Source organism: Triticum urartu, chromosome 5 (assembly GCF_003073215.2).
Source record: "Triticum urartu cultivar G1812 chromosome 5, Tu2.1, whole genome shotgun sequence".
Lineage (NCBI taxonomy): Eukaryota > Viridiplantae > Streptophyta > Magnoliopsida > Poales > Poaceae > Triticum > Triticum urartu.
In genome coordinates this window covers 634,502,753-634,516,213 of record NC_053026.1, presented here as the reverse complement: position 1 = coordinate 634,516,213, position 13,461 = coordinate 634,502,753, and the positions used below count along the sequence as shown (strand labels likewise).

Below are 13,461 nucleotides of genomic sequence, written 5' to 3'. Positions count from 1 at the left end.
GGACCTTTAGTCCCCACTCTTTAGTGTCGGTTCCAGAACCGGTACTAAAGGTCCTTACGGACCGATACTAAAAGTCGTCTTTCTACTAGTGAGACTACGCGATTCAGCCCCTCCCCTCTCCATCCTCACCGCGTCGTCCCCTCCTTCTTTCTCGCGTTAGTTCTCCCGCACCCCTCTCCTCCCCCACAATGAGCTGCCCTGCGCCACCACCCCCGCTCGTCGTGCTCGTAGTGGTGGCCGTCGTGCTTGCCACGGTCATAGGTTCCGGCCAAAAAAAAGTCGAGGCTGCAGCTCCCCGGGTCTAGGTTGTAGCACTGCATGGTCACCGTCTCGGTCGCCGTGAACCCGTTGCAGCTCGCCGGTGACCCGTTGCAGCATTCGCCCCTGGCCCTCCATGTCCGATCTCCTCTACCTGGCTCGCCTCGCCATCGAGGCTTGCTATCGTCACCACCGTCCCATGGTCCAGCGTGGGTGGTTTCCTAGTCACCATGGCTCCAGCATCTTCCGACACGGTTCCAACATCTAGCAACAGCGGTTGTAGCATTTTGAGGGCGTGGTCACCGCGGTCATCGTAGCAAAAATTACTGCCGGTTGTAGCACTTGGGATCACTAGTCGTAGCATGTTCGGATGCAAGTTGTAGCACCGCCCAGTCGCTGAGCGGCCAACACCTCACCACGCCTGTTGTGGCATCTCGGCATGTCGGTGGTAGCATCATAGATCGCCAGTTGCAACACCTTCGTCGGCCGGCAGGACTACGCCTTTAGCCCAAGGTAGCACTCTGGTTGTTTGGTTCCAGCATTTCTGACTACCGGTCGCAGCACCGCGCCAGGCCGGTTCCAGCACCGCCGCCCCGGCTAGTTCTAGCAAAAAATGATTGCTGCTTGGAGTACCACGCCAGGAAGGTTCCAGCATTGTTGGCGGTCGGTTCCAGCAAAACCTACTGCTGGTTGCAGCACCACATCCCCCATGGTCGTCGCCAAAGTTCACCATCCCCTGGCGGCAATGCCGTCGTCCCCCTCTGTCTTCCCCCTGCAGCAGCGCCTCCCCTCCTTAGCTGGCCGGCGAAGCAATCCATGTTAAACTGTATATTGTTAGGATACAGGAGATAGATACAATATTAACAACCTCCTATATCCTAACAATATACAGTTTAACAATCCAAGCAACAAGAGTAGCATCCCCGTGGCCGGGCCTCGGAGCCTGCCTCGCCAGAGAAGAAAAAGGAATGGAGGGGAGGAGAAAGGAAATTTCGCCAAGGAAGTAGGGGTTGGGAGAAGAAGAAGACAAGGTTGGGGGAGGTAAGCTGCGCAGGACCACAACGAGGGGAGGGGAAAATAAAATTTTGTGAAGGAAGCAGCACCAGATCTGTGCAGTTCGCGTAATTTCCGCGTGACCGGCCTAAGTTTCGGCTGTCGCGCCGGGTAAAAGCGTTGGATTTCCCCACTTTATATATAATGCAATATCACCGAACCAACCGATACAAACACATCCACCACAGCCAAGAATCTGGGATTCCGGAAGGTTCAGCAATGGCTACAATGTGGCCGACTTCATTGGTACGTCGGTCAGTTGATCATATCATTTGTTGGTAGAAAAATGATGATATGTTAGTTGGTGATGTTACTCATGTATGCAGCCAAGAATCTGGGGTTCGAGAGGAGCCCTCCGGCTTATCTGTCGCTAAAAGCTCATCGTCGTCTGATCGACACTGCTCTGCTTAGAGGCGTAAGCTATGCTTCTGCAGGAGCTGGGATTCTCGATTCAACGGTAAGTACTAGTGTAGTAAAGTTGAGCCAGATCGAGAGATGTATTTTTCCCTTGGAAACTGTCAATGGCCTTGTTTGAATACTCTAACTCAATTAAATGTTAAAGTTGGATTTTAACCTTGAACTAACTCTAACCAAAAAGGTGTTTGGATGGCAGGGTTAGATGGAGCGCGGATACGGCGAGGCGCCTTCACGGACGGTGTGAGAGGGAGGAAGAGAGAGGACGAGAAGCTTCGAGAAAGTGCCGAGGGATCTGCCGTAGGAAGAGTGAGAGAAAAATATGTTTTTTAATGGTCTGGAGAAGAACTAATCCAAATAAGCACATCTGGCCCTGTTTGGATACTCTAACTTTGTTAGAGGTTAGAGTTAGATTTTAACCCTGAACTAATTCTAATCAAAGAGGTGTTTGGATGTTAGGATTAGATGGAGCGCGGATACCGCGAAGCGTTTTCACGAGCGGTGCGAGAGAGGGTGGGAGAGGACGAGAAGCTCTCTACGGCAGCCTAATCTCCAACTACTCCGCCACCATCACGGTACCGCCTCCTCCACTCGTTCAAAGTAGAGTATACTCCTACTTGTTTGCGTCGTTCAACATCCATCCTGCATTATTACTCCAGTCCAGCTCATAGCTAGAATTACCAAACAATCAAGTCGTTTCGTGGCCGGCACCATATCGAGATCAGCCAGCTGCTATGTTAGGTAGTCGTACAAAAGAGACGGGTTCCTTGATTCATCATGGGCACCAAACAATCTCTGTTTGCCGGCACACAGGATCTGTACATGATGGGCGCGAGGAAGATCGCCATCATCAACGTGGGCCTGTCCGGATGTCTGCCAATGGTCCGCGCCCACGACGCAAGGGGCGCATGCAACGACGGCGTAAACGAGCTCGCGGCCGGATTCAATGGCGCCCTCAAGTTCTTCCTCGCCGACCTAGCGCCCAGGCTGCCGGGCCTCGCCTACTCACTCGCCGACGGCTTCGCCCACAGACAAGCCCTCATCGCTAACCCGCAGGCTGCCGGCTTCGTGAACGCGACCAGCGCGTGCTGTGGGAGCGGGAGGCTCGGTGGGGAGGGCGGTTGCCTGCCCACGTCGAACATCTGCGGCGACAGTGATGGCTACGTCTACTGGGACTGGGACAAGGTCGATGTTGCCACAGCGAATAGGGGCCACAAGGTTTTTGGCATAGTTGATGACCAGGCCAGTAACCTCCTCAAAGGAGCTCAAAGTCGAAGCAAAGTAGGATCATCCTTGATCGGCGCCACAAAGATGGCAGCATCATCTGCATACAAGGATGCACAGATGGGCCGACCACAAAGAGGATGCAACAAGCCTTGACCTTGACAACATTCTACCGGCCTTCACGGCAGTCCGTACTACTTTTTCCATGCGATATCATGGTCTTCTATTGTCGGTCACAAAACTAAAGCGCATCCATTTTCAGTATTTGGAGGACAAGGTGGCAGGCAAGCTTCCGCCTTGGTCGTCGATGCATGTGGCTACGCTGGGGCGCATTATTTTGATCAAGGCCGTGCTCACTACCATTGCCATTTACCACCTCACGCTTCTAGATCTTCCGGTTTTGAAGCGAGAGGTACCTGAAGCGCAAGTACCTGATGTTGCTTGGCATCCTCGAGGCCAGCGTGATGTACCAGGCGGGTCTCGCGCGTCCCGGAGGCATGTGGGGTGACGACGATACCCCGTGGCCGTCCCCATCGGCACACCCGCCCACCGTAGCTGGCAACCCGATCCTGCTTGACTTCAACGCTGCACGGTACCAAGCATTCTTCTACTGCAACGCGACTTCCTTTGTGGCCTCTATCGCCGTCATCCTGCTGCTGCTGCAGCGCACCTTGAAGAAGCAGCAGCCCGGCGCGCCGCTGCGGACGTTGCAGACCGCCGTGGTGCTGGACCTGCTCGGGCTGCTTGGCGCGTACGCCGCCGGCAGCTGCAGGGACTGGGAGACGTCTGGCTACGTCATCGCGCTCGTAGCCGTCGTGGTCGTCTTCATTGCGCTGCACGGGCTGTTGTCGTTCGACATCGTGTTTAACAAGGCCAGGAAGCTCCTGCCGAAGAAGTACTTTGGAGGTGGCAACGATGTTGAGGCCCAGCCCGGGAATCCCGATCAGACCAGCCGCCATGGACAATGCCTAGTTTATGTTTTCTTTGCTTGTTTGCGTTCTTTTGATTCCAAATGCGTGCGCCACACATTCCATTTGATGTGTCTTGTATGTGGAGTAATGAACAAGTATTTGTAAATTTTCATTAACTCAATCCAATTCAATTGTTCATTTCTTTTAGTTGGAGGGGGGATCTGGGGAGATGTTTATTTTTGCTTTATTGCTTCACTACACCATAAGTTGAATCAACGGTGAAGATTAGAATGTACCTCTTCAAATGGGAGGGCACGATCGTCTAGCAATAATTAACTTTTCGGATTTGCTAAATTTCAGTTGATTTAGACTTGGTTATGTCCCAGTTGATGCTATACTCCTCAAATCTTACACGAAGATCCGTGTTTTAGTTTTTTTTCTTCTTTTTTGTATGTTATCTGTATCTAAACACGATGATGTTACTAGACCGAGACTTGGTTAAGTATCGGTCGACTAAGATCTAGTCACACTCTTAACTTTTCAATTTTGTTAAATCTCAATAGATTTAGACTTTGTTATGTCTCGGTGATGCTATATTCCTTAGATCTTACACAGAAATCCATGCAAATTTTACTTTTTTGTTCTTCCTCCCTTTTCTTTTTCATTTGTTATTTGTATCTAAACATGATGATGTCACTAGACCGAGATATGGTCAAGTATCAATCATCAGTTGACTGAGTCTAATCACACACTTGACTTTTTGGTTTTGGCAAATCTCAGTTTACTTGGATTTAGTTATGTCCGAGGCGATGCTATATTCCTTAGATCTTACACAGAGATCCGTGCAATTATTTAAATTTAGTTTTTTTTTATTTTATATGTTATTTGTATCTAAACAAGATGATGTCACTAGACTGAGACTTGGTTAAGTGTTAGTCGACTAAGATCTAGTCACACCCTTAAGTTTTTTGATTTGGCAAAATCTCAGTTGACTCGAACTTAGTTATCTCTCAGTCGCTGCTACATTCCTTAGATCTTACATGTAGATCTGTGCAAATTTCTTTTTAGGTTTTTCTTTCTATATGTTATTTTTATTTAAACATGATGATGTTACAGAGAGACTTGGTTAAGTATCAGCCGAGTGGGATCTAGTCACACTCTTAACTTTTTAATACAGTATATCTCCTTTAAACACCCGTTTGAACCCAAGTTTCCATCGATGAACATAGTCTCTCTCTATATATACGCGCGAGGGGGGGGGGGGGTCTTTCTCTGTTTTACGTTATACTTTGTGGTTTGACAGCAGGATGACATCATGTCGTAAACTTCATGGTGATCCCCTCCACAACTCCAATCTACGTCATGAGGCTCGGGCAAGATATCCAGCAGATGCTCCTGAGAAGATGAGTAGTAGTATAGTCTCGTTGAAGTGCGGCGGGTCACCGGGGTCGTTCGTTCTGGCCAAAATGATGTACAAATATGAGCCACTCACTGCCTGTGGGTAGTCCATCTCGTCCTTGAGCCCTCTCGACGTTGACATGGCATAGATGATGTTTGGTTGATCCAACAAACCATGTACATTCAGACATCAGTTGGACTATGCACGCCTTTAGTGTCCAAAAATTTCTTACATTATGGGACAGAGGGAGTATCAATCATCTGGCCGATCCACGTGTTTCGTTGGTCGCCTCGAGTAACCGACACATTTATGTGGGCCCGTCACCATTTTGATCCCTCTTATCCTTATCTCTAATAGCGTTGTCTCAGCCACACGTTTCTCCCCACCTAAACGCACCCCTTCGCTCCTTCCCTTTCTCCTACCTCTATCTTTCTCCTGGGTCTCATCTGCGGTTGGCTTTCTCCGTCCTTAGATGGTTGTCTTGGATGCGCTTTTAGCAATAGCTCCCGTCCAAGTAGTGTTGTTGCGAAGGGACAGTTGATGTTAAGTTTAATGAGGGGCCACAAGTCAAAGGTTGCCAATATTAACACAACCAAGAATCATAAATTAACACTGATCCAACAGCCTTATGAATTATTGCGCTAACTATCATATTGCAGTCATCTTCTAGAAGTTGCTCCCTCCGTTCCTTTATGTAAGGTGTATATATTTTTTGATAAAATTCCAGAATGTAAGGTGCATTTCTTCTAATTTCCCACAATTCCCTTGTTAGCTCTCCAGAAAAAGGGAAAGTATCTCTCTCCTGATTGTCTGTATTTCCCCTTGTAGCAAAAGAAGGAAAGTATCTCTCCGTCGGTTGCATGTATCTCTTATTTTTCTGAACTAACTGATTTACTTGCCCCTAACCAACAAATTTGTCAAGGATAATTTCATCGTAACATGTCTATAATTATGTGCCTTGATCACCGTGCCAAAATTAATACACCTTACATGTCTATAATTTCGTCGTAACATGTATATCAAAACGTCTGTGCGTATGATACTTCTATGTACAATTTATGTCCAACAATCAATCCAATGGCATGTTGTAATTTTGTTCTACGGAATGTCTCTGCACACAACCTTTTAGGCCCGACCTGCATATGACACTATGATCCGTGTCTCGTTTTTCAAGTGGCAACTTGATCCACGGTGGTTAACTAGCGTCGGCCAGGTATTGTGAAAAAACGTCGGGCGCCTAGCACTACTCTTTGTTCTAAGCATGGATGCTTCTGAGTGCATCATCATACACTAACCGGACACATTATATCATTTGCATGTACTTGAGTTGATGACTAGCATAGATAAGGTGATTAGTTGGGTGACATTATGTGCACATGCTTTTCTTCGTCAGAGAAGTTGTGTGTGTGCACATGACGTGGTCGACGCACTTGGACAAGTGTTGTGCTGCATGCAGTCAGTTATCGAGGAAATCAAATACGGGTATGCACAATTAAGTTGTTGAGAAAACCAAGCAAAGGTGTTGTAGAGTGTGAAGGTATAGAATTGTAAATATAACTGAGACAGCGTAGACAACAAGTGTAACATTTAAATTAGTAGAGAGTAGGTCTAACAGGGATTTAAACCTCATCAAATAAACATAAGCATTTTATTTGTATATTTCCACTGATATCTCGACTCACAATGCAAAGAAACCCTTTTCTTTTAAGCTCTCGATAGTCTCTTTAATAGTTTTCTCGAGAGGAATCAGTTCGGCACCCAAGCTTCTTATCTTGTCCGTCGATACTTGGTAGGTTGGAAAAAGTGGCTCGCCATCTCCACACCTGCAAAGAAGAAATAAAGAAAATATTTACTAAGCTATGTAAATGAACCACTTTAGCAATTATGGTGGCATTATAGTAGTATTGTGGAATGATTTTTTATTATATTTTGTCACTTGAAGAAATATTTAAATCAAACAACAAGAATATCCAGCGTTGTACAAGATGGGGTGCATAACCCACGTATGGGGGGGGGGGGTCATTTAAGAGACTGCTTGCAAAGAATGTCCACTTACTTGTATGGGAGTGAAATGTTCGGATACATCTTGCTTATGATCTTGACAAGCTCCAAGTAGTGAACAACTCTTTCAACAATACAATATCTTCCATCTGCTGAAGGAACTTCATATGCAAGGATATGTGCCAGTGCCACATCTTTTACATTTACCCATCCATGGGCAAAATTAGGGTATGTAGAAGATGATCCTACATGAAAATGAGAAGGATTTGGACCATATATCTATGATTTCTTGTTGAGATTTTAAATACAGAGGTTTCCTTGATATAGCACACTTCTCCGCTATGACCATTGTAGTTTTTTAGTTCTATCTTTGAAACCTAAACATTGCAATTCGTGTAGTTTCTTTTTCAAGTCTTAAACATTATCCGCTTCATGTTTTTTATTTGTTACCTTCCTCTATGGATCTCCGCTAGATGAATGCATGTGCGTAACATTGATATTCAGTTATTCACATATTCGTTGGTACCAGGCTAGTATCATTCACATGATACTAGTTTACAATACTATCCTTCTCAATGCAAAGTAACGTAGGATTTTTGTTTTGGACAGCATCCACGAACTCAGCGGATGGTCAAGTTGCTTGTGGTGGAACTGTCCCACCTGGGTTCAAATCTTAGACTTGGCATGGGCGCTGCATAGGTGCTCGCACTTTCTTGTGATGGTCAAGTTGCTTTTTGTGTGTGTGTGTGTGTGTGTGTGTGTGTGTGTGTGTGTGTGTGTGTGGGTGAATTTTAAAAAAAATAGACAGCATTATTTACTATTTTGTATAATCCATTTCTTGGATTATGCGCTTCATTTAATGTTATCTCATGTCAGTTAAATGCCTACTAGTTGGCATTGCATGATACTCTCCTATGGCACTCCACTGTGGCAGCTCTGAGAAAATCAACAAAAGCTTACCAATAGTTTTAAGATGGCCCTCTTACCTCCAGGGGTAAGAGCAATAGTAGATCAATCTCAACCGTTACCATCATAAAATTTCTACATAAATAAACCATTAATGTGCTTTTATAGTTCTCAAATAAACTTGAGAAAAAAGAGACTACCATAATCAAAACAGATTGAATGTATTTCCCGTATTCGGAGTGCTTAAAAGATTCCCCATAAAAAGTTAATAAGATTAACATGACATAATACATGGCAGCTTTATTTTGGAAATATGCGTTAAATGCATTTTATCTTGTTTGTGTTACCACTAGATTAGTTGTTGGTGTTTTATTTTGAAAATAACACAAAAAATGGGCCAAACCACATACCATTGATTAGATTTAAGATTACTTCAACACTAGCATTCAGTGTAGGCTGCAGCAGGGGACCGATGACCATTGTTGGGTGCATTACAACTATTTCAAGTTCATTATCTTTAGAGAACTTCCACGCAGCCTCCTCTGCAAGGGTCTTGGACAAGACATACCATTGCTGAAGGAGAACAAAGTTGAGGAATTCTTTTTAGTGATAACTCTTATATATGGTCCATGTACATATTCCAAATATAAATAAATGAAGATGAAATGAAGCAAAGCAAGAAACTTGAGTATCGTCTCCACTTTGTCAAGCAAGATTGACAAGAGCACGAAATCTCTTCTACAAGGCAAAAATCACAACTAATTAAACTTGCATGTTCAATAAAAGAAATCAAATGCTTATCCCGATTTAAAATGATATGCTCATGTTGATAAGTGCAGGCGTGGGATTCGTAGTGAAGTGAACAAGTATCCATAGGAACGTTCATTTGATTACATTGTTGTATATATTCTGCACAAAGAGTTTGACATGTCTCCAATGGACCCGTGCATAGGCTGTTTCGCAACTGCAGTTGCTTAGTAGTGATGGTAGCAACTATATAAATATTATTTTTCACAAGAATAATAATATAAATGTTACTTAACCATGTAAGACTCTGTCATAAAAAGAAACAATTAGACATATCTTTCTTCAGTTCATGTTTGGTCATGCTACATGACCAATCATTCAGGTGATCTCTAACTTTTATCCACTCATACTGTCTCGAATATGTTTGACACTTGGCTATGTGGCCTTAATAGCAACATTATAGCCTTGTCCAAGTGAGGGGTTGCAGCTTTACTTTGTTCACTCTGGCTAGAAATGATGTGGATTTTAACCCAAAAAAGTCCTCGTTTCCATTGCAAGTTACCTACGAGTACATGTGCACACATTGGCTCTGGGCATTATCTATTATTCAAACTGTTTAGGTGGCCTGTGCGCGTTGGGAGAAAGATGTCCGAGAACAATTTTTACCCTACATGGATGGCTTTGCAGTCTATCAATGGGTGCTCCGGCCGGCTTTATACCCATTTTGTTGTATGTTACCGTGTGTGTTGTGTCGGTTGTGCATCTTTCTGCAAAATCTGGGTGTGAACTCGTATTGACTATATCATCTTGATACGATGTTAGAGTAAATAAAAACGTCCTTTATGGATAAAAGAAACCACATGGATCTCTGACATAAATACTAGCAGCACAAGATCAGTTGGCAGTGAATTACCAAGACCACGAATAGTTTTGGGACAATTAATAAAGGCGTGTAATTACCTGGTGCTTTTCACATAGCTCTGGGACTGAAAACCATGTCTCGTCAACAATTACATCAGGGGTCCTTGGTCTCCCGTTAAAGGTAACAGCAGCCATGGACGATGTTATGACCACTCTTTTGACAGAAGCTTTCTTGCAGGAACGCAGCACGTTAAGTGTCCCACTGACCGCTGAATCAAGTAACTCAGCCTGATATTTATTATATACATATATGCTTAGTGAAAATGACTGTTCAGAGGGAAATGAAGTGATACGTGATTGTCTGTATGAATGTATCTTTGGATCAGCTCGGAGATATATGTTTATTAATTATGCAAAGAAAAATCACATTAGTAATTAACCTTGGGATCCTTGATAGTGAAGAAAACTGGAGAAGCCGCATGGAAGACGCACTCGCAACCGTCAATGGCAGCGTCGAAAGAGCCTTCTTCTAACAAGTTTGCATTGAACAGCTGCAGCCTATCGTTTGCTCCATCAAGAGCACGCAGGTGCAATGTTTTATTTGGGTCAGCTGGAAAAAATGATGGATAGATCATATTAGTAGACTGCAATGCATATGACTGTTAATTCATCCCTGCTACCGTCACTACGACTACATATAGCTAGCTAGCTTGTCCATGTGTGTCGCCCCTACCTTCCTGGAGAGCGGCGTTTTGGTGCTCTGGTGCATTTGCACCCACGTGAACGGTAAATTGAGAAAAACAATTTGAAAATCTGAATTTTTTACGCATGAAAGAGAAGAGATTGTTCTAGATGTGACATCTGTGGAGCTCAGAGCTCGGTACAAAAACAAAAACTCAGAGATCGTTGGAGGTCATCTAAGCACGAAAAGTTGCAAGCACGTAGCAGAGTCTCTCCTCTTTGATTCGCTTTTCTTACTATTTCTTAGAAATCTTTTAATATTCTATTCGAATTTACTGTTTATAGAAAGCATCTGAGCTCAGGATCAGAGTTGGATCTCTGATCTTACCGTAAGTTTAGCAAATATTTTAGCAAAAACAGGTACGACCGTGGGAGAGCAAATGTGGGCACGTGGGAGGATAGATTTTCCAACGAATGAATGGACAGATAGATAGATGCTCCAGACTTGACTCACCGGTGTCCCGGACGGTGCCGTGGACGGTGTAGCCGCGATCGAGAAGGAGCTTGACGATCCAGGACGCGATATACCCGGAGGCGCCGGTGACGCAGACGACCTTCCCCGCAGCCGTGGAGCTCCCCTCCTCCACGTTCGATCCTTGTTGCTGCTTCTCTGCCATGGCCAAGTCTCTTTGGGAGTACCTTACCTCCAGGAGGAGGTCTTTGTTGGTGCCAAGCAAGCGCCATCCATGTCCACGCAGCAGTTTAGCTGAAAACGACGGCAGAGATGCTCCAGCAGCAGCAGCAACCACTCGCTCGAAATCCTGAACGCGAGCCGGGCCAGCCTCATCCGAAGTAAGATGGTTTTTTCCTTTTTTTAAATCAGCGCCATGATATATTTATAGTAAAGAATACTCCCTTCGGTCCTTCTTACTCTGCGTATTAAAATTTGTGTCCGATTAATCTTTGTAAAGTTTAACCAAATATATATTAGACAATATCAACATCTACAATACCAGAAATATATGAAAACCGCTCAAACCGGCGGATCACACGCGGGCATCCTCCGCCTTGTTTGTGCGACGTGTGTCCTGCTTGGGCACACCTAGCATTATCTCTTATATTTTTGCAACTATGCCCTTGTTGCGGTCTGCTCACCGCAACAACTCGTATATTGCAGAATCTGGATCCCTCAAGGGTTATCGCCCGCGCAACCGAGGTACCCGTCTCCGCTCCCTCTCATCCTCTTGCTCCACTCGCCGCGTCACCCCTGCGAGGTCACTGGTGCCGCCCCCAAGCTCCATGGAAGGAATCGGGCTCGCCTGTCGCAGCACTCCACCGCCGTCGTCGAGCTGTGCATGGGTGCCACCGAACGGATCTGCTCGTCCCCGGAGCTTCTCCACACCTCGCCACTCCCGCATCGCCGGCGTGCGTGCTGCCGCCATGGACCAGTTTGCCGCCTCACACTTCTTGAGCCTCCGCATCACCTGCAGCTGGGAGACGCCATCTCCCGTGGGTTGTCTCCTTGCCTAGAAAAACAAATTTTGCAACACCGCCTTGTTGTAAAAATATTTCGGCAACAAGACCTCTGTTGCAAAAAAAATCCGCAACAAGTTCTCTGTTGCAAAAAAATCTGTGTCAAGATCTTTGTTGCAAAATAAATTCTGCAACAAGACCTTAGTTGCAATAATGGAGACGTCAATCGGCCGCAGGATCCGCCAGATCTGACGGCTCACAACCGGGTCGATATTTTAAAAAGATTGGCCGGTGAACGCGTAGCATGCCCCGAAATATATACAATGAAACTACATTTCATAATGAACCTAACAATGTTGTTTTGACATTGTAAATATTGATACTTCTTTATATAAGTTTGGTCAAAGTAGAAATACTCTGACTTCAGACAAAACTTACATGCAGAATAAAAAGGACCGAAGGAAATAGTACATGGTAGAGATACATAAGCTAACTACAGCAATTACAAAATAAAGTCTAAAAGAAAACAGCAATTCTTCGAGATCTTCAAACTCTTTCTTCTTCCATGATATGATCTTATACTTTTGAGGCAGCCATACAAAAACAATAAAGATAACAAACCACATACAGGTAAATACCATGAGGGTTCTCCCATAATTTAAATTTGAGCCGCAATGCCAAAGCCACGATGCACGCACATAGCCATTGAAATAATCAACCAACACCAGCAAGAGTAGTAACACCGGTATTTCAAGGAAAAACAACCGAACAGCCTGGTCGACGTCGCTGGGAGCCGAGAGTACGAATCACCATTATCGAGGACGTAGCAGCCGGGACAGATATTGCAAGGATAAACCTTCTCGTGACGACCATGGAAAAAAAATCCAAAATCGATGTGGCGAAGCAAGATATGAAGGACCATACCTAGACAAATTTAATCTTACAGCACCAACATTGACGTCGGAAGGAGATTTCATTGTCGAATGAAGGGCCGAGGATTATTTATTATAGACGATGCCATCTTCAATGATGAAGAAAACGACTGCAAAAACCCTATCTCAAGCTAATGAAAACACTACTTTATTAGGAACTCCACTCATAGATCGGGTTCCTCACCCCTCCGACACCAGCGAGGCTAGCCGAAGGAGGGGGGACCGAACTATGGTGGAGGCGGAGGTGCTGGTGGCGGCTAGGTTTTCTGGAAGAGCTCTTGTACAAAGCCAAAATGCCGAGAAAGATAATATGGTTTTTCCCTACTTATGTGATGAAGTGGTCATGATATTGCCACTACAAGGCCAAAAATGTCACAAAGGGAAAACCTCAAAGGCCACAAAACGACGGAATAAAAATAACATCGCCGCTCGATCAATCACGTAGATAGGACCCGGGAGGCTGGGAACACCACGATAATTCTTCAAAGCAGGACCTGTGGCCTGATTAGCTTCGTTGTCCGGATCTTGAAGGCCCAAGGGTCTATGGAACTAAGGGGAGACATGTGTGAGGTCTCATATTAGATAAGATCAATAAGATATT

The 13,461-nt window shown here is 45.0% G+C and overlaps 2 protein-coding genes across 3 annotated transcripts; one reads left to right on the top strand and one right to left on the bottom strand.

The window, feature by feature from the left end:
* The first annotated feature begins 318 nt into the window (after window positions 1-318).
* LOC125507579 (GDSL esterase/lipase At5g37690-like) lies at window positions 319-4,062 on the top strand. Its single transcript, XM_048672123.1, has 6 exons — window positions 319-396; window positions 1,500-1,557; window positions 1,638-1,808; window positions 1,925-2,008; window positions 2,185-2,300; window positions 2,539-4,062. Exons 1-6 carry the CDS (start codon window positions 319-321, stop codon window positions 3,103-3,105), a joined length of 1,074 nt encoding a protein of 357 aa, XP_048528080.1. The 3' UTR covers window positions 3,106-4,062.
* A 2,767-nt stretch (window positions 4,063-6,829) lies between these two features.
* Window positions 6,830-11,312, bottom strand: LOC125511432 (phenylacetaldehyde reductase-like). Of its 2 annotated transcripts, XM_048676803.1 has the most exons (6): window positions 10,970-11,261; window positions 10,215-10,384; window positions 9,874-10,062; window positions 8,577-8,739; window positions 7,316-7,505; window positions 6,830-7,082 (listed from the first exon to the last, which is right to left on the bottom strand). In XM_048676803.1, the coding sequence occupies exons 1-6, from the start codon at window positions 11,130-11,132 to the stop codon at window positions 6,938-6,940; spliced, it is 1,020 nt and encodes a 339-aa protein (XP_048532760.1). In that variant the 5' UTR covers window positions 11,133-11,261; the 3' UTR covers window positions 6,830-6,937. The 2 variants fall into 2 exon arrangements, with proteins under 2 accessions (XP_048532760.1, XP_048532761.1); XM_048676804.1 differs by lacking the exon at window positions 10,215-10,384 and having other exon boundaries at window positions 9,874-10,043; window positions 10,970-11,312.
* Window positions 11,313-13,461: the final 2,149 nt, after the last annotated feature.